We start from the raw sequence: 19,413 nt of genomic DNA, 5'->3' as shown, positions 1-19,413 counted from the left end.
TGACGTGTGTGTAGGACCTGCGTTTACTGAGGAACAGGAAAGCGCTGGCTATTGCGCCTCAGTGGTACCAGTACAGGAGGAAATCACATGACCTGCTGGCCTGGCTGGACGACATCCAACGCAGCGTGGACCAACTGCCCGACCCCCCCGAGGGAGAGAGGGTCAAGGTGACGAGACACATACATACACATGTACACGTACTGCTCACGGAATCAAGATAATATCTTCATGTGTTTTTCTCTCACACAAAAACAAAACCTCATATGTGAATCTTTTTTGTTCCTCTCCTCATCTCCTGTTGGACGAAGGGTTGGTGTCAAGGCTTTTGCAATGTTCACTTGGGGAAAAGCACTTTCTGATTATTTGTTTCAGGAAGCCTTCATTATCTTAAATCAAAGAAATAACTGCAGATCAATTCTGGTCGTCAGTAGAAGACTGCAGCTGTTAACAGGGATTTTTTTCGAGAGTTGCAGGGAAAAAGGTTAATTAAACTGTGTTGTGTTATCATCGATAATCATTACAGATGATTATTATTCATCATAGCTTGTAACAGCTGACCTGCACAATGTATTTGGTTGTATTTACCACAGTGCAACAAAAACAGATTGCTTTGAGTTTTCTATTCAAGCAGATAGCACAGCAATTAAAAAACTGGGAGGTAAAAGTAATAGTGGAAAACTTATCTCCAGCAGGTAAACACCAGGTAGTATCAGGTACAATAAAACATTTTGACGAACAATGAAATCAAACACAAAATCTTGAATTTTAAAGGCATCTCAGTATGAAAAATGATGAATTCTAAATGCCTCTGAACCGAGTTGACAGAAGAATAAATAGATCAGTTCATCGATGTTAATGCAACATGTCCGTGCACCGTTGTTAACAGTTTCCAGTTTGATAAAAATGACGGAGAAGAACCCTTGAACTCCACCTTTTCTCTGCTCCCTCCCTGACTGTCTATGTTTGTCTTTCACTTTCAGATGATCACTATGACATTTCGCTAGGTGGACATCTCTTGCGCTCACCTCAGACTCACCTGTCATTACCGCAACTGAGATTTCACACTGTCTGTCTGTCTCTCTGTCTGTCTGTCTGTCTGTCAAGCTGACTGTCCATTCTTGCTTCTTTTCACTGCTCACACTCCGTCTCTCTGCTCTGGCCAGTGATTGTATTCCTTCTCACTATGAATAAAGTCTGACAGCAGTGTGTGCCTCCTATTTACAGCACATTCTGTTTGGGTTGTTTGAATGGAGCCATAAACAATATGGATTCCTTGTGTATGTTTGTTTGGCGATGATATTTGTCATTATCGGAGTGCGTGCTAAGGAGTAAAAGATGTGTTTTAAACATTTTATTATGTATTAATTGTTTGTGTGTGTGGTGTGTGTACGTATAAGTGTGCGTGTGTGTTTGAGCACATCCACATGCCTCTCTGTGCTTAACACCCCAGTTATCCTCAAGTTCAGCCAATAGTGAGTGACCCCTTGGTTGATTTCCTCCAATAGGAAATTGGCTCAGAGTTCGACAAGAAGAAGGAGGAGCTTAAGGATGTGCAGGGCTTAGCCAATCAGCTCTCAGAAGCTGGTGCCGCCAATCTAGTGGAACCCCGCCAGCTCCAGCTCAACAAGCGTTGGGTTGAGGTGGAGGGCAAGTTCATACCCTTCAAAAGACAATGTGTGAGTTTCACTATAGGCACGACTTCTATATCTACAGTACTAACTGAGATTACTACCACATGACGAGTTCCTCACTCTCACTAACAATCTAAAAACAGTGTGTGAGTCCCTTTAAGTCGTTCAAATTACTGTTTTTACTAACTGTGAGCATGAAACATCCAATAACAACGACTCAAAATGAATTCCCTTTAAATATGCAAGGTGGATTTTACCCCAAAACACACTTTACTCTCGCTTTTAACTTGAAGGCAACAAATGTCAAGTGCAACAGTGTGACTCACTGATGTGTTTTTAATCGTTTTACAACAAGAAAGGAGCGTTAAAGCTCAGAGGACGACGTGATATGAGGGTTTGAATAAACACACAATACGTTCACTCCATGTATAAAAAAAAAAAATATAGATGGATATTTGTTTTAACTTGAATTAGCTGATTTATTTTATTCTGGAAGCAAAAGCTATCATAGAAACAATAGCACATACATTTTATTCTTTAGCCCCCTCTACTGAATCTGAGTTGAGTTTGAACAAGTGACTTTAAATCTCAACCTCAGTTAAAATTTAAGTTGCTTTTTCGTTTTTCTTTGCTGCATATTCATTGACATGTCTTCTGTGTACATGTGAAACACACTCACATGTTGGACTCTCATTGATCGCTCTGTCTGACTGTGTCACTGCATGCCCCCCTGACGACCAATCGCATTTCCCCCTGGCAGTTCCCTGATCTGCCAATCCTTGAAGATGTGCGTATCCTCTTAGCCAATCACATGCACTCACATTACATGGTGTCACCTCTTAAACTTGGACCTAATACATGTCTGTACTGCAGTGTACTTTCATGCTTATACATTTCTTCAGGTGCTGAGAGGAATCATGCCAGAGATTGTTTTTATGTTAAACTAGAAGGGCATTTAGCAGAGTGCAGAGCTTTGCTGATGCCCAACAGCTCCATTATGAAACAACATAAAAATTCATTAAGAAAGATTTTTCTTTTCATCAAGATCCTTGAGATCTGTGAGTTATTCTGTGATGAATCAGGAAAAATGGAAAAATGTCAAAGAAAAGAGAAACATTTTTTTCTTGGTAATCCTTCAGGTAGTTTTTGCATAACTGTAATTTACAGACAAATAAGCAAATGGTTATGAAAACATAACCTCGCTGGCAGAGGTAATTCTGTTTATTCAAACATAAATTAGAGTAAATAGAATTATTGTGCTCTGAGTAATTATAATTTGCATCTAATTAGTTTTTTGACTGGAGGGAGGGCTTTAAAATATTGTCTAGTTAGAAAAGTGTATTTCAATTTTTTTTAAGTTACAGATATTTTTGTTTAATGCAGTGAAAAAAAAAAAACTCATTTCAAACAAGTGGCTAAATATCACCAGAAACACACATTAATGGTGCTTTGATTGGCAGACTCACATGCACATGAGGAAATGACTCACATTCTGGCTTCATACCAGCGTCTAGTGTATTTTCGTGTCCTCTCAGTGCCTGAGCAGCAGTGAACTGATGCAGCATGCTGCAGGACATGTAGCGTACTGTAAAGTCGACACTGAATTGGCTCTAACTGTTGCTGCCAATCCTCCAATAATGGTTTCCATACAAGTGAATACAGTGTTGATGTGTATTGAGTCCAAGTCGAGGAGAAGAAAGCGAGAAGTAGACAAGGTAATGAGAGTGGGAGACACACGTTTAGACAGCGTTTTGCTCTGCAGGCCCTGAGGACACATATCCAAGCATTGTGTCTTTGTACCTGAAAAAGCAATGACATCAAGCAGGTTAAATTTAGGATTCTGTGTTTACTGGCAGAAGCAGAAGATTAGTCACGCTAGACTAAGACATGTGAGCAATAAGTGCCCTCGCCAAACGTCCTGTTGAATGTGAAAGTCATTACTGACCCACTGACCCAGGAGCTTAATTTAATTTCCACACGGTAACAGGCTGTGTTATTGTTTTATCGCCAGCTTTGTTCAGTTAGAGGAGGCCTTGTGTTACTTTAAGTCTCTCCCTCTCATCATTTAGATCTGCTGTGCTCTCTTGCAGTCACATGCACACAATGTCAGGAAGGATTCAAGTAGAAAATTGTTTCTGAGAAGGTGTGTGAGTGTTTCTGAGTGTACGTACAGACGGTATTTCGAGCCTTTTGATATGAATGTTAGTCACAAATTAGAAATAATGTGTTTCTGACACACTGGGTTATGATTAACATATTCATCCCACTTCAACCCTTAAAAATGATCTTTTTACCCATTTGACCATGAATGTATTTATCATTTAGCTTGAGCTGAATATACAGTGTGTCTTTCAGCCAATGACTCCTAACAATAACACGGAAACCCAGTATGACAGAGTTGTGTCTGCAGCAGACACAGTGTTCATAGTTACCAGAGAAACTGGGACATTCAGAGCTCTGGCTCCTCATTTCACTTCATTACACACATGCACTTCAGACATTAACGTTTTTTGAGGAAATTTCAAATTCAAAATAATTTTTTGCAGGAATTCTTTCAGCAAAGCCCAATATGCAAAACCAATTCAGTCTCAACAAATCGTCCATAAAGCAAAGATTATGACTTCTATAATTCTAGTTTTAAAAAGGAAGATAAATAGGCAGGAGTTCTGCCCAGAATGGTTTTGAAACAGAAATGGTTGTTAGGCGAACCCAGAGCTGACTCATTAACTTAGGGCCAGCAGCAAACATCTATTTTCCGTAGGGCTGCTAATAAAGCTAATGCGTGCACGATCGCCCAGGCAGCATGAGCTCAGCAGTTACATGAAATGATGATGACAGAGCCGAGTGTGAATGTCCCAGGATCTGTACTCTGCACCATGTAGAGGAGCTTCATTAGCCATGCTGACTGTTGGGGATCATGGTCAGGGGAAATGTAAAATTCATTTCAACTCACCATTTCAAGATCGGACTCATTATGAAAGGCTTGAATAAGTTAAAAGTGAGTTGACACAGGCTTGAACATGATCATGATACAGGGTGAGTTAGTAACGAGTTAAAAGAGGACTTTTTGTCAGGTACGTGGCGTCTGACAGACATGAAACGATCTGGGTTTCATTTATCAAACTTTAGAACCATTTAAAATTCTACAATCTTACTTTATACTCTACACACTACAAAAACATGTTTAAAAAAAGAAATGTACATGTATCTTCTATTTATCTGATTTAGATTTTCTCTCATTTATAATAGCTTCAATAATTTAACATGGAATTAATGTCATATTTAATTCCATTCATGTGCAAAAACCAAATGAGGACCCAGATCGTTGCCATAATTAGTTGAAAATCTGATTTCTTTCTTTAAAGCAAGCCTCGAGAAATGAACAAGCATGTACAGTATCATGTTCTCATTTATTTATATGTGGAGTCTTTTTCTGATCTACCTCTCTGCTGGGTGTTTTTGTCAACCTGTATGTTGGTGCCTACGCCTTCCTCCGTTTGTGTGTGTCCAGGAGTACATAACAGGGCTGCAGGCGCTGCTGCGTTCTGTGTCGGAGACGGACTTCAAGCTGAACTCTCCTGAATACTGGCCTGCAGCATATTATAACCTGCCTCAGCAAGAGCACTGCCTGAAGGTCAGCAAGGCTTTAATGTTTCTGTCTGGAAACTACAGACAATGTCTCTGAGAAAAGGATATCAGGAACCTGTAATGTTATTCACAGAGGGTTGGTGTTTTACTTGAGATATGTTGATAAAATGGAGGTAAAGATAAAGGAAGTTCAAATCAAATCTTCCAACAAGAAATGTTCTGATTTTGCATGATTTTCACAATGAGCATCCTCCAGAATCACACCGCTCTGTGTCTCCTCCACCCTGTCTGTCGTCCTCTCACCCACACACACAGGAGGGGAAGGAGAGCATTGACCAGCTGCGGGGCCCAGTGGAGGGAGCGTTGGCCCAAAGAGAGGGAATGGTATTGAGTGCACGGCCTCTGGAGGGTCAGAGGATCCAGGAGACAGCCACTCTCCTCAGCACCAACTGGGACAAACTGAACAAGCTCTACCAGGACCGACTGAAGTAAGGAGGGAGAATGATATATTGGTCGAGTATGGATAAGTGGAATATGTCCATTAAATTTAGATCTATAACAACAAAGGCTGTTTTGAAAGTTAAGGGAGGAACTACCTAGTGTCGTCCCTAATAAAATGCTCAGTGCGTGTACTTGTACATATATACAATATATATATGCAGTGTATTTAAACAAACATCTATGTGTGTTTGTATGTGTGCACATCAAGACGTTGGCAGGACTGCAACTCCAAGTGGCAGAAGTTTGTTTCAGATCAGAAGGCGCTGGAGGAGTGGCTGAATGACGCTGAGAGCACTTTGAAACTGGCTGAGACTGATCCCACAGCACACAGACAGAATCTCAGGGTAACACAGACACACAGACACAAGACTCTACAAATATAACAGCTTTGTACACATTTGATTGTACAACAGAGAGCAGCTGAGTGTATTCCAGTTGCGGATGCCTCATGCTTGGTCTGTAGTGTCCACTCATACTGCTGAAGTGCCCAGGAGCAAGTGGCATTCGTCAAAAGTGCTTCTGTCAGCACAGTCATCTTTCTTTTTCTTAGATTTCTCCCCAAGCAGATTCTATATGTCACAGTTTGATGAAGTATCACATAACATGACCTAAAAAAGATGCAACATATTATGTCATGACCATACAGTCTATGGTCATGACATGTCATCATCAAAATGTGTCATCTCATTTAATCCACCCATCCATTTTATAACCCTTATTTGGAGTCGGGACACGGTGGAGGCAGGTAAGTTCAGACGTCCTTCTCCCGAGCAACACTTTGCAGCTCCTCCTGCAGTACCCTGAAGCATTTCCAGATCAGATGAGATATATAATCTCTCCAGCGTGTTAAGGTCTACCCTCGGGGCTTCTGACCAGATGGACATGCCTGGAAAACCTTCTACCACGGCAGGCATCCTAATCAGATGCCCAAACCACATCAACTGGCTACGTTTGGCACGGAGGAGCAGAGGCTTTACTCCAGACTTCCTCTGAATGTCGGAGCTCACACATCACAATTTATGTATCATCCATTTTATGTGAAACATCAAAATATCATCCCCTGATTAGATCGTTAATTAAACATGCCGGTTCTCATCCCCTCAGAATATCACATTAAGTCTTAAATGTTTTAGCATATAAGTTTATCAAATGCAATAAAATCATTTTCATACATTATATTGTGTGTGTGTGTGTGTGTGTGTGTGTGCGCGTGTGCAGGACCTGACAGAGGCCATACCTCTCCAGGAAGTGGTGCTGGGCAGAGTGAACTCCGCAGGAGAGGACATCAGCCAGTTGAGCACACCAGATGATGCCTTGCGGCTCCAGACACAGCTCAAATTACTCAACACTCGCTGGGTTAACGCCTGCCAGCAGCTCAATGAGCACAAGAGGAGGTGTGTGTGTGTGTGTGTGTGTGTGTGCCTTCAGGTCCCTTCTCCTTGTTTTCTTACTTTCACATGTCTCTGAAAGATCACTGTCATAAAATACTATTTGATTCACATGTCTGTTTGTCCTGGCACATAAATACAGTATGTAACCTGTAAATCTCAAGAGTTGGAACCTGTAAAATGACCTGAAGGTCTTTGTGCACAGAGATCCACTGTAGCTGCCACAGTGGCACCGTGCTAGAGTTAGATCCCTGAGATTTATCAATATACAGTATGGGCACATTGACAGTGCGGAAAAACAGGGCAGAAGGAGATCAGGAGGGAGTTGGACATTGTGTGACTTTCCTCCTTAAGAGCATTCCTGCTTTAAAAGCATATCTCAACCTCCTCCCCTCTTTTCATGTTGTCCTCCTGCAGGTCTTCAGAGGCACGTACAGCGGCTGCAGCACTACAGGAGGACATGGGCTCAGTGCTGGGCTGGTTGGACAAGGCCGAGGGCGTCCTGGCCATCCCTCTGCAGCCTGCAGAGCCACAGCACATCAGAGACACTCTGAGCAAAGTCCAGGTACCATCCAGACCCAACACAACAGTTAGGATCGACTGAGCCGTGTGTGTTAGTTTCTGTGGCCTTGAGTTAAGTTAATCTATGTAATTTAATAAAGCTGCTACTATAGTGTAAATGAGTTCTTTATTATTACACTCAGCTTTGAGTAGACAGACATTATATATGTCCGTGGGTGTGTAATTTAATTGAGAGGGTGTCATGGTTTCCAATGAGATGCTGTGAAATTCAACCTTGAAAAGACTTTGTTATGTATGCGTGCGTGTGTATCAGGCTCGCGTGGAGGAGCTTCCTGCCAAGAAGGCGGCAGTGGAGGATCTGAACTCCAGGAACAAACTGAAAACACTTCCTGCTGACAAACACAAAGACATCAGGATCATCAACAACCGCTGGGCTCAGGTCAGCAGTTAACCACTGTGAACACTACAGTGAACAGCACGCCAACATCTGTCACCCGACCTTCCTCTTCACTCTCACACTTTCAAGTCACATGTGCCCTCTGCAACATTTAATTCGATTTTTACTTGTTGTTATTTTGTTTTATAGTCAGTAGTAGTCATCAGACTCAGACTCGATACAGCACAGGCATCACATGTCACGTAAACACAATATTAACTTTCCTTAATTGTCGCAATTGTTTTTAACAGTGTGATGTAAACTGATTAAATTAAATGCTTTGCTTGTTTAGGTTTCCAGGGCTCTGCCCGAGCGTCAGCTGGAGATTGAGGGTCTCCTGAGGGAGCTGGAGATGCTTCAGGGTCAGCTGGACGACCTGTCAGCCTGGGCATCCAGCACGAGAGCCAAGCTCGAGCACAGCCCTGAGGAGCCACCTCCCAGGGTAGGGCACACACGCACACACACACACGCACAATACTATTTCCCCCAATCTATTCAAGCTATTCAAGATGTTGGAAAATTTCCAATTGCTTTCAAAAAGAAAATGCTGGCCCTAATTCCCTCTGTCTGCAGATCATCGAGGAGGTGCAAGTTAAGCAACCAGAAGTGGAAGTCGTTTTGACGCGAGCTGATCAAATGTACAGGGACACTCCGCCCAGCCAGCCAGACAAGGTGAGTAAACCAATGTGTGTTTTCCACTTCATGCTGTTGCCTGCTCTTTGTGGAAGCATCTTTCCACACACACACTGAATCAAATCAAACAAATGACGTTCTCAGTGTGTGAATCGTCTGAATCGCGGTTATGATGACTGATAACAAACAAAGACATGTCAGTGTTAAATGTGTCAACCTGCTGTATTCCTCTGGGGAATCAAAATTAATCTCACACTCTTACTTTAATCTCATCAGTGGCATTGTTTCAAACATTTCATCAGATCCACGTTATGTATTTTATTAATGTGTGTCATACTTTCAAGATCAAAAACACTGAGCAGTATTAGACTTTAAAAGGTTGTGCTGCTCTTTCCAAACCTGAAGATGGTTCATCAAAATAAAAGCCTTTGCTTGCATTTGTACAACTTGGTTCTGTCTGTGAAGTCATTGTTGGGATAAGCCTTTTGTGCGTGTGTGTGTGTGTGTGACAGATGAAGTATGCCAAGCTGAGAGAAGACTGGACAGTGATCCTGGAGCTGCTGCGGCAGCATAAAGAGAGAATGGCTGCCCTCCTGGTGGCCAAAAAAGCCAGTAAGCCTCTCTTTTTTCCAGACAGTTGACATGAATGCCTTGTGATTCCTCTGTGTGTGTTTTTGACGGCTCCAATTACAAGAAATAATGTTATTTATAATGTTATTTATACATAGTATGAAACAATACCTTACATGTCTGCATGTACACTGAAGCAGACTATTGGTCCCTTTGTTGTATAAAGAGACAAAGGTCTCTTTGAACTCAAACCCTGTACCTGGACAGCCCCCAGTAGGATCCCGTTAAATAGGACATGTTTTCGCCCGGAAAATAAATCTGCTTAGATGCTTTGATCTGCATGAGTCCAAGGTTCCTTCTTTAGATGGCAGTCCAAGAAAAAATGAGCTCCCGGGCACAAATATTTTGCTGTAAAATTGTGCTATTGTCTTTTGATTATCCTCTAAGGGGCCCCACAACAAAAGCAGCGCTCTGACAATCTAGTAATTTCCTGACCTTGATTTTGGTGGCTAGCACCTGAGTAATGAAGCACGTGGAGGAAATGCATCCCCATTGTTCAATTAGGGGGAGAAAAATGGAGGTTTTGACAGAAAGAAGCAATAAACATATATACATCACATGTGGAACCTACTCTTCAAATGGATCCGACAAACAAACATTGTGTGCTCTTGGTTCAATAAGTGTGTTTGTGTCTCAGCTGAATCTCTGACAACAAGTTCCCAGCCTGACTCTGCGGCGCTGGCTCAGTTCAACAAGTCCTGGGCTGAGCTCACTGATTGGCTGACCATGCTGGATAACATGGTGCAGAACAAGAGAGTGGTGGTGGCTGACCTGGACGACATCAGCGATAACATCGGGCTGCTCAAGGTTAGGACCTCAACAGTCACAAATAACTAGATCGAGAGCACAATGGTTGGGTAAATATCAGTGAGCTGAAAGTTGGCCCATAGATTGATCATATCTTTGTATATAATTAGGAGAAGAAGTGTTATAAATGAACACAGCAGCAGATTGGTTTGTCTGCCATCTTCTCCATTGCCAATGAGTTATTGTACGTTAAAGTAATTAAAGTTTTCAAACCTGTGCATTTAAACAAGACTCTATATTTGTGTTTCCAGGACTCTCTGGGGGAGCTGGACCAGAAGCGTCCCCTCCTGGAGAGACAAGTCACAGCAGCCCAGAACCTGAAGAACAAAACCAGCAATCAGGAGACGCGCAACGCTATCACTGAACGCAGTATGTGTCACGCTCTCTCTCACATATTTCCCACCCTAATGTATGCAGGACCAACAAATTCAAACAACACAGTCCAACCACTCTGAGTCAATTGATAAATAGGACTGGATGCCTCAGTCAGATCATTCTGGGCAGGAGCTGCTTTGAACCATTAAAAATCAGGAAAACCAGGAGACAACTGAAGGAAACAGACCAAGAGGAAGAAGTGACAGCTTGTTACTATTTTTCCTTCCAAATACTCAGTGGAACAACAAATGTGGATTATCTGCCGATGAAAATAGACTCTAACAATTGCACTACTCCCTAGACCCCCTAGTGTCCATTTTTAGTCTGTGTGTTTGTGTCTGTGATTGTTAGTGGGCTATTTAGACTTTGTATGCAAGTCCAATTTTGGCTGATCCCAGTGCAGCAGCTAAGGTAGTCACACAAATAGTCTAACAAAAGAACGACAAAGTGGAGCCGGAGCTCTCACGTTACAAACTTTTAAACTTCTTTCTCGGTTTGGTATTTTCTTTATTTCTGTCGTCGTAGTTGACAGGCTTCAGACTCACTGGGAGGACTCGCAGACCAAACTCTCAGATCGGACGAAGCAGCTTCACAACATGCTGCAGGACTCCACCGATTGGCTGGATGCAAAGAAGGGGGCGGATCATCACATCATGCGGGCCAGTGAGAGGCTAGAGTCCTGGCAGGAGATCACTTACACAGTGGACGCACTGAAGAAGCAGAATGCTGAACTGAAGGTGCGCTGGACATTCCTCCATTATTCACTGGCTGAATTAATATGTTGGAACCATATATATATGTTAATACATATATTAAACTAAGTATACACCATTTTCCATTGTTCCATATTAACTGAAAAGCCATTTAGAAGATCAGTGTTTGACACCTCCCTCCATCCCCCCGTCCCTCTTCAGTTCTTTGTGAAGGAGCTGCAGCAGTCGCAGGGTCAGGTGGATAAAACCAACGCACTGGCTGACAAACTGCTGACACTGTACGCCAATGACGACACGCACAAGGTCACTCAGGTCAACGATAACATGATGGCTACCTGGACACATATCAACAAACGGTAATGACACACATGCTGCATATATACACAAGACAGTCAATTAAAAGGATCCAAAATAATGTGGTGTCCTAAACTCTAAATGAACTGGTTCAAAAAACGATAAAATAAAACTTCAGCTTACATTTTAAATTAAACGGACCCTGAGAATGATATTTAAAAATGTAACAATTCATCCGTTGTCATGTATGTGTGTCTCCTCAGGGTTTCAGACAGGGAGTCTGCTCTGGAGGCAGCTCTGAAGGTGCTGCAGCAATTCTACCTCGACCTGGAGAAGTTCCTCAACTGGCTGACGGAGGCTGAGACGACCTGCAACGTGTTGATCGACGCCACCAACAAGCAGAGACTGCAGGAGCAGCCTGACGCAGCCAGGAACCTGCTGGCACAATGGAGGGTAGGCTACGCGCACACACACACACACACACACACACACACACACACACACACACACACACACTCAGCTCCTCCTCATTCTGTTATATATTCCTGCTCCTCAGTCTGTGCACAGCTCCACTGATGAATTTCCACACACATTAGCATGTAACTGAATGGCCTAGTTATTTATTGTGTAATTATTGCATTGATTTTCACTGTCGCCCTAGAGCGTTTTCAATGTGAGACCTTAACAGACAGCTTGAAAAAAAGAACAAGACCGATCTGCTTCTTTTCTTTTATGTAATCAACACTCGCTGAATACAGTCTGAAATGTGCATGCGGTAGCGGCAGTGTTACACAGTGGCTATGTCGGAGATGTCCTTAGATGATTTTGTCACCAGACTTCCAGAGCATTTCCACTTTTTGACCTGGACTTTGAGACACTCTTCTTTGACCCTCTGCTCTGGCTGGTATGACAGGAATCCTGACATGGCAGAATAAAGACATTTCATGGGTCGACAGCTGCTCGGTTGACAAATGCAGAATCCCCCCACTGCATTGTGGGTGGTGAAGGGAAGGCTCTGTTCTGCGAGAGAACATATTTTGACCCTCGGCCCTCACCCTGCACCCACACACTCTTTCTGGTGCAACAGCGCATGCACACATGTAGCATTTTGGAAATGATTATTCGAACACTGTTGCAAATTCAGTGTGTGCACACTTCCTTTCCACACACACACACACACACACACACACAGCTCTGTCAGTACAACAGCAGCACTGTATGCTGTGCTGAGATAGTCTTCTGTGTCCAATTATAATGGCGGACAGTAACGCGGCGTTGGATCCAGAGAGCACACACACTATCTCAAGCTTCAACACTGCTCACAGATAACGTTTAATTGGAAAATGAGCGCACTCATCGTTTTATGCACCAAAGTCTCTTTTCCTCTCCCTCTATATCTCCGCAATCTCTCACTTTCAAACTCCCTCTGTCTTTCTAACTCGCTCTAACTCACGTTGTACAGCTCCGCTGTTCTTTTCATGTGTAACTCACTCTCCCTCCATCTCTCTATGACGCCCCCCCCCTTACTCTTCATCTCCAAATCTCTCTCTTTGTCACACACAAATTTAAACAGAGGGCATTCTAATGCAGTTACACTGGGAGCTAATCTTGAGGGACTAGAAGAAGCAGATGATCATGATACTTTTGCTTGTCATCTAGTTTTTGTAAAGTTTGGAGGATGCCGCGCAGGAAGATCTACCACGTGCAGGTTGGGAAAACAAAATCAAGCAATGTTCTTTAATTAATGATTATTACATTTTGGGATAAATGTATTAAGGTTAATTGAAATGTTAAGCTGTTTTCAAGAAGACACATTGTGAACCTTAGTGCTTTTCGCATCAACTAATGTAAAAACAACCATTTATCATAAATATATCAAAGTTTAGTCTTGCAAAGCTGATGTTGAGAAACTTTAGAGCAATATTAGATTACGGGCAAAACCTTAATACACTTTGTATAAGCACATTCATCAGTCTAATGCTGCACTCCATCTTCCCTGTCTTCACTGTTTTCTATTTGTTCTATTCTCATCTGTTTCCTACTCTTTGGTGCAATGACCCAATTTTCTCTTCAGGTATCATTAAAATTTCATGTCATCTAATTTATCATAAAACTTCCAGTGAGTGTAACTTTCTTGAACAGGAAGTTTTCCTCCACGTTTCACGGCTTGACTCAATTCTGAAAATATAGGGGAAAATAAAAAACCATCACAATATAGCTGAATGCAGTATAGGTGAATGCAGTATAGTATTTTCCTTTTAATTACTTATTTGATGCTTTAAAAACTGGGTGAAATATCTTGAACGACATTAAAATGAATGATTGTTTTGTTTGACTTGAGACACTGAAATATCTCAGTAGAGGTTTGTGTCTTTAATTGATTCCCTGAGACTTGGTAATTGACTGAGTAAGCCTTGTTGTTTTGCTGTGGCTGTGGCTCAGGAAGTAAAGCGTGTCATCTAACCAGAACGTCAATGACTCAATCCTCTGCTCCTCCAGTCCAGACGTCAAAGTGCATTGAGTGGTTTTTAAGATTCAGAAAAGTGTGATATTAATGCAGTCCATTTTTAACACAAAGTAAATGGTAGAAGGCTTGAGTTGAAATTAAAAACAGATGCTTCCATATGCAGTAAAGATCGCCATCTCATTTGCTGCTGTTTTCTATGCAAACCGCACCTGAGGAGGTGCTCATGGAAATCAAGATTTATTCCCTTTTCACTTCACAAAGGTCTGTGTGTGACGTCCTTCTTGCTTCCTATCTGCAACAGTAGGGGTAATAGATTCTCAGGAGGAAGAATGTACACAGGTGGTGCCACTGTTGTTTCAGCTACCAGCTGACGCCAGGCTGAAAAACACATTTTGACACTTTAGTGCTACAGGGGGTCCCATCCACAATACATTAAGCCCTGCATTATGGCTCAATCCTAGAGAGTAAATTACCACTCAGCTCCCAATCCCATTACTGAGCACTCTACCCAAGCAGTGAAAAAGGTGCATTCCTGAAAGATGGCTGCTATTACCAAGAAGCTGAAGTGTGCCTGCCAGTAGAATTCAATGCTCTTGCTTTTTTTTGGTCCTATTTTGTGTTTGTGTTACCAGGACCTCCAGACAGAGATCGACAGCCACACAGAGCTGTACCACTCCCTGGATGAGAATGGCCAAAGGATTCTTACCTCGCTCGATGACTCGGCGGACACTGCTCTGCTCCAGAAACGTTTGGACAACATGAGCCAGCGCTGGAATGACCTGTGCAACAAGACCCTCAGCATGAGGTGAGGGGAAGCTGAGGTTCCAGCCATAGAAAGCATTGGAAATCTTTGACTTGAAGTTCACACAAAGCAGAACAGAAACATAAAAATGTCTGTGTGTTTGTATTTCAAGGGCCCACCTGGACTCAGAGATGGCCCCGTGGAAGAGGCTCCACATGTCCTTGCAGGAGCTCCTGAACTGGCTGAGGCTTAAAAGTCAACAGTTGGCGCAGGAGCCGCCTGTGGGGGGCGATGTCCCCGCTGTGCAGTCGCAGCTGGACACACACCGGGTAGGAGGAAACACACAGACACACATTCACAAAATTCTTTCCTCCTTTACTTTTCTGAAGCAACTTTGTCCATGAGAGGAATGTTTGAGTGCGTTTGTGTCTGAATCTCAAGCACAGCGCAGGATTACAGGGCCATTAATGAGTTGGTCCCTCTTCCAGGGTTTTCAGATTTCTGTGTTTTCAGAGCTCAGTCCTCTTGTAGGTTGCAGCGAAGGAGAGCCTGTAAGGTAAAGCTCAGGATCCGTGACTTACACAACCCCATTAGGCCGCTGCGTTTTCTCTCAGTCAAATGAGTGTGTGTGATGCTTTCTAAGAAAAAGCTTTGTCATTGCAGTAGCAGCCGTGGATGTCAGAGACACAGCTCATGTCTCTCTGATTAACATTATACAAATCAAAGGCTCTGAATAAATGGACAGTATAGTGGAGACGGGATGAATGAAAAACCCATTTTACGCACAATTATATTTGAAGGGAGATGATTGGCTCTGCTGATTTGACCATTTCATGCATTAAGACTGCAATGATTCTGCAAAATGATGAGTTCCTGCAGGTATGCATTAGGAAAAGGCTTTTAGTCAAATGACGTGTGCATCGAGGTCCTAATTAAAGTTGCATTATGTCTCTGGGGTGGTAAACTTCATTTGACATGGGCTTTATCAGGTATGAGAGAGATAATAAACAACAACAATATAATGTACCGCTACTGATTAATGCAATTAAATTTGTTGTGTCCATGTGTGTGTGTGTTTTCACAGGGATTCAGGAGGGACCTGAGAGCTAAGGAGCCAGTTGTGACCAAGAGTCTGGACGATGTAGGAGTCTTTCTGTCAGAACTGCCCCGAGGCGGCACACCATCACCTGATCAGAGAGGTAACACACACACACACACACACACACACACACACACAGGTTAAGATTGCTTTTCATGCTGATGTACTGAGAAGAAGCTTGAATGTAACGTTTGTAGGTTATTATATAAAAGATCCATTAACATGTGAAAAGACCTTGTCAGACCTGCTATGTAAATGCTGAAACTGGAATGTAAATACAGGAAATACCGTATTAATTAGTGACATTTTCAACCATGGAAACACCAGGATCAGCCCCAGGTCTTGAAGTGCAACATTAAATGAAGATATGAAGTAAATTGAACAAATCTGTCCCCTCCACTTTCTTTTTGTCTCTGAGTCACACAGTTAACTCTGGACCTTAGTAACAGCTTGGTAACGGCCACATGTGGAGGTTAGCACATATACACAGACTTTTCTGTAGCACCTCCTGCAGCAGCCCACTTACCAGGTTCATATAAAACAGCTGAACTCTAACTGTGGCCCATTTAATCTGTTCAGGTGGCAACTCAAGCACACTCAGTTGACACAGAAAGAAAGAATGAACTCCAGCCACGAATAACTGTGGTACAGGAGGATAAAAGCCTAATTTCTTCATGGAAAATGATTCTGTCTCTGCAATTTCAACTTGGAAATAGACATCTAAAAAGCAAGAATTGATGCTGTGCTTTTGAGTGTATTGACATTTCACTTGGCACTTTGATAAATTACTTAAATTATACTAAATTATATCTTACAACATCTTAAATTGTAAGATATGGAGTCAAAATGTCAGAACATGTGATTATATATTTCAAGCCATGATTTAACTTAAATCATAATTTCCACAGACTTTATTTAAATGTCAGATCAAATGAATTAAAGGAAATAGGCGATTTTCAAATTGTTGGATTATGTCACCAGAGCTCAAGTCACTTATTTTTCCTATCACTCCCAGATATCAGCCCTGAAGAGCGTGCGCACAATGTGGGGCGAATCCTGCGCAAGGAAGCCGATGACGTGGTGATGAAGTGGGACAAGCTCAACGCTGACTCGGCTGACTGGCAGAGGAGGTTGGAGCTGGCTCTGGATCGGCTCATGGAACTCCAGGAGGCAGAGGACTTGTTGGACGGACAGCTGAGGCAGGCGGAGATGGTGAAGGAGGCATGGGAACCTGTGGGTGACCTGCTGATCGACTCTCTACCGGAGCACATCGAAAGAGTAAAGGTCAGATTTAATGATGCTACTTGATACATCTTGACGTATTTACTGTAACTCACCTTTAACCTGACTGTTTTTAAGAGAGACCAAGGTACGGTATATCAGAAGCATTGTGATGCAACTGCATTATCCTATACATTAGTACATAATATATAATACGAGCCACCAATGGCATTAGATTAGATTCACTGTCATTTGGGATGGGACAAACAGAGTCTACAGAAGTTAAAAGAATCTGCTCGATCACTCCTTCCCCACCGACTGCAGTGAGGAGGAGGCCATAGTTCCATATCTCTTAGCACAGTTTACATAAGAGAGGACAGGAGGCCATAAATGTGCATTTTAGAAATGACCAGAGCGCTTGTGTGTTTTGCAGGAGTTCCAGGAAGAGATTGCTCCGATTAAAGATGATGTAACTCACATGAACCAGCTGGCGTCCACTTTCGGCCCGCATGACATCCAGCTGTCGCCCAACAACCTGGAACGCATCGAAGAACTCAACACGCGCTGGAGACTGCTCCAGGTACACAATCGTGCCCACAAACACACACACAGACACTGTTTTTGTCTATCAAAAGTCCATCACAGCTTTAATGCCACTTTAACGAATGAACTTAAAGTACTAAGGATATAGGCACACACTTGTGTTCTGACTTTTATTAAACACTTCTCCTGCAATTGACTATTTGCACAGCTGTCAACCTTTCCTTCCTCACATGGCATCTACGGTTTCCAAAGATGACACAGATTCATTTAAAAGATGTTTCAGACGGAGTGGAACAAAAGCAGACGTCTTATTTCTAGCGATGGTTGATTGTTGATTTTACCAGCTGAGATAAACACTGGCAGATCTAAATAGCTATAATAAGTTTAGCTCAAACAACTGTCTCAAGCTGTTTTCATTGATTCCAGCTGACTTGTTTTAATTCAGAAATCTCGTAAGAAACGGTTAAAGGGGATGGGTTGCTGAGTAAATGCTATTGACAGCAGGTCTACACAGAATGTGTCACACCTAGGTTTTTAATCTGTACCACGTGTATCTGATGGAATAAATATTCTCTTCTTTAATCAGTCCAGCTTTCTATCCACGTAATAGCTCAGATTTGAATCCTCAAAATCTCGTAATGATAAACGTCTACAAAACACATGTTAGGAAATCTCCTGTAACATTGGCTGACATTGCTTGAGTGTAAACTTTCCCAAAACCAATCAAGACTCAGCTTTTTCAGGTCAGCAATCCATTTCCAACCACCCCTCCACACTTGATAGATGCAGAGCACCACACTCTGGAGGCAGCACATGTTGGGCCTCTATCAGTCTCAGTGAACACAGCGGCAGCCATGCAGCAAGTCAGACAGTGATTGTTACCGCGGGTGACAGATAGAGCCAATCAGCTGCCAGAGACACCAACTACCGCCAAGGAGTCCTGGTCGGAGATGGGCGCTGCGGTGACACCGCGGTGACGGGACCAGACGGCCGGTCTCTCTGAAGTTAGCTCCTGACCAGATGCTTGTGTGCACACACACACAATGCTGAAACATACACACACCTTTGTGTTATAATGAAGGTGCAAACATCAGCCTAATTGATGTATTGTACATAAACAAAGGGAGAGGTTGTGATCTATAATTCAGAACTCTGCTGCTCAGCGGTAAACCAGAACCAAGAGGAGAGAACACACAAGTCCACTTCTAGCTGCTCTGCACTGTGTAACACGTTGACTTGAAGGTTCTCCTCCTTACATGCAAGGCTCTGAATGGGTTAGGACCTGATAGCTGACTTTCTGGTTAACTATGTCACCTTCAAAAGAAAACTTCAAACATTTCTCTTTACTTCAGCCTTTAACTGGATCTTGCACTTTTATTTATAGTCTTTACAGAGTTCTCTTAAAACTTTGGAGCATTTAATTCTGAGTGAATATGATAAATTACCTCTTTTCTTAAGTTCACAAGTAGAGGCGAATATTAAGCATTTTATCTCCCACTTTTAGCAGCTCAATAAATACAGGCCGTGTCTCATTTTCACCCAGGAGAGAATTATTTTTCTGGTCATTTCCAAGAGGAGAAAATAGTGTTTTGGTTTGGACAGAAAAGGGGATTTAACTGGCAGTTTTTAAAAAGCCAGTTTCCATTGCAGGTGGTTTATAGGGAGCAGTATGTCTGCCCAGGAATGTTGGCATCACTTTTTAAAGGTGATAGAAGTGTGTGTGTGTGTGTGTGTGTGTGTGTGTGTGTGTGTGTCTGCGTGTAAATTAACTCACATGCCTGCTAATGTGAGTGTGTCCGATGTGCGTCCATGTTTTCTGCTTT

General features: G+C 42.5%; 1 protein-coding gene across 16 annotated transcripts in view; it reads left to right on the top strand.

Moving 5' to 3' along the window:
• The window catches only part of dmd (dystrophin), a 177,029-nt gene that overhangs the window by 121,901 nt on the left and 35,715 nt on the right, over positions 1-19,413 (top strand). For 10 of the 16 annotated variants that reach the window (XM_069520600.1, XM_069520599.1, XM_069520589.1 and 7 more), the window contains 22 exons: positions 15-167; positions 1,506-1,676; positions 2,392-2,418; positions 5,143-5,265; positions 5,535-5,707; positions 5,929-6,064; positions 6,939-7,114; positions 7,526-7,673; positions 7,944-8,069; positions 8,359-8,508; positions 8,640-8,738; positions 9,212-9,311; positions 9,967-10,136; positions 10,388-10,505; positions 11,037-11,248; positions 11,426-11,580; positions 11,782-11,971; positions 14,618-14,790; positions 14,900-15,056; positions 15,812-15,926; positions 16,842-17,110; positions 17,481-17,627. In XM_069520600.1, coding sequence (XP_069376701.1) covers positions 15-167; positions 1,506-1,676; positions 2,392-2,418; positions 5,143-5,265; positions 5,535-5,707; positions 5,929-6,064; positions 6,939-7,114; positions 7,526-7,673; positions 7,944-8,069; positions 8,359-8,508; positions 8,640-8,738; positions 9,212-9,311; positions 9,967-10,136; positions 10,388-10,505; positions 11,037-11,248; positions 11,426-11,580; positions 11,782-11,971; positions 14,618-14,790; positions 14,900-15,056; positions 15,812-15,926; positions 16,842-17,110; positions 17,481-17,627 — 3,288 coding nt within the window. The remainder of the gene's footprint in view (positions 1-14; positions 168-1,505; positions 1,677-2,391; positions 2,419-5,142; positions 5,266-5,534; positions 5,708-5,928; positions 6,065-6,938; positions 7,115-7,525; positions 7,674-7,943; positions 8,070-8,358; positions 8,509-8,639; positions 8,739-9,211; positions 9,312-9,966; positions 10,137-10,387; positions 10,506-11,036; positions 11,249-11,425; positions 11,581-11,781; positions 11,972-14,617; positions 14,791-14,899; positions 15,057-15,811; positions 15,927-16,841; positions 17,111-17,480; positions 17,628-19,413) is intronic. The other 6 variants (XM_069520596.1, XM_069520592.1, XM_069520597.1 and 3 more) reach the window with 2 other exon arrangements.

The sequence above is a fragment of the Paralichthys olivaceus genome, chromosome 24 (genome assembly GCF_024713975.1).
Source record: "Paralichthys olivaceus isolate ysfri-2021 chromosome 24, ASM2471397v2, whole genome shotgun sequence".
In the NCBI taxonomy this organism is placed as follows: domain Eukaryota; kingdom Metazoa; phylum Chordata; class Actinopteri; order Pleuronectiformes; family Paralichthyidae; genus Paralichthys; species Paralichthys olivaceus.
Note: the sequence above shows the minus strand (reverse complement) of the source record. Positions and strands in the feature narration are given on the sequence as shown.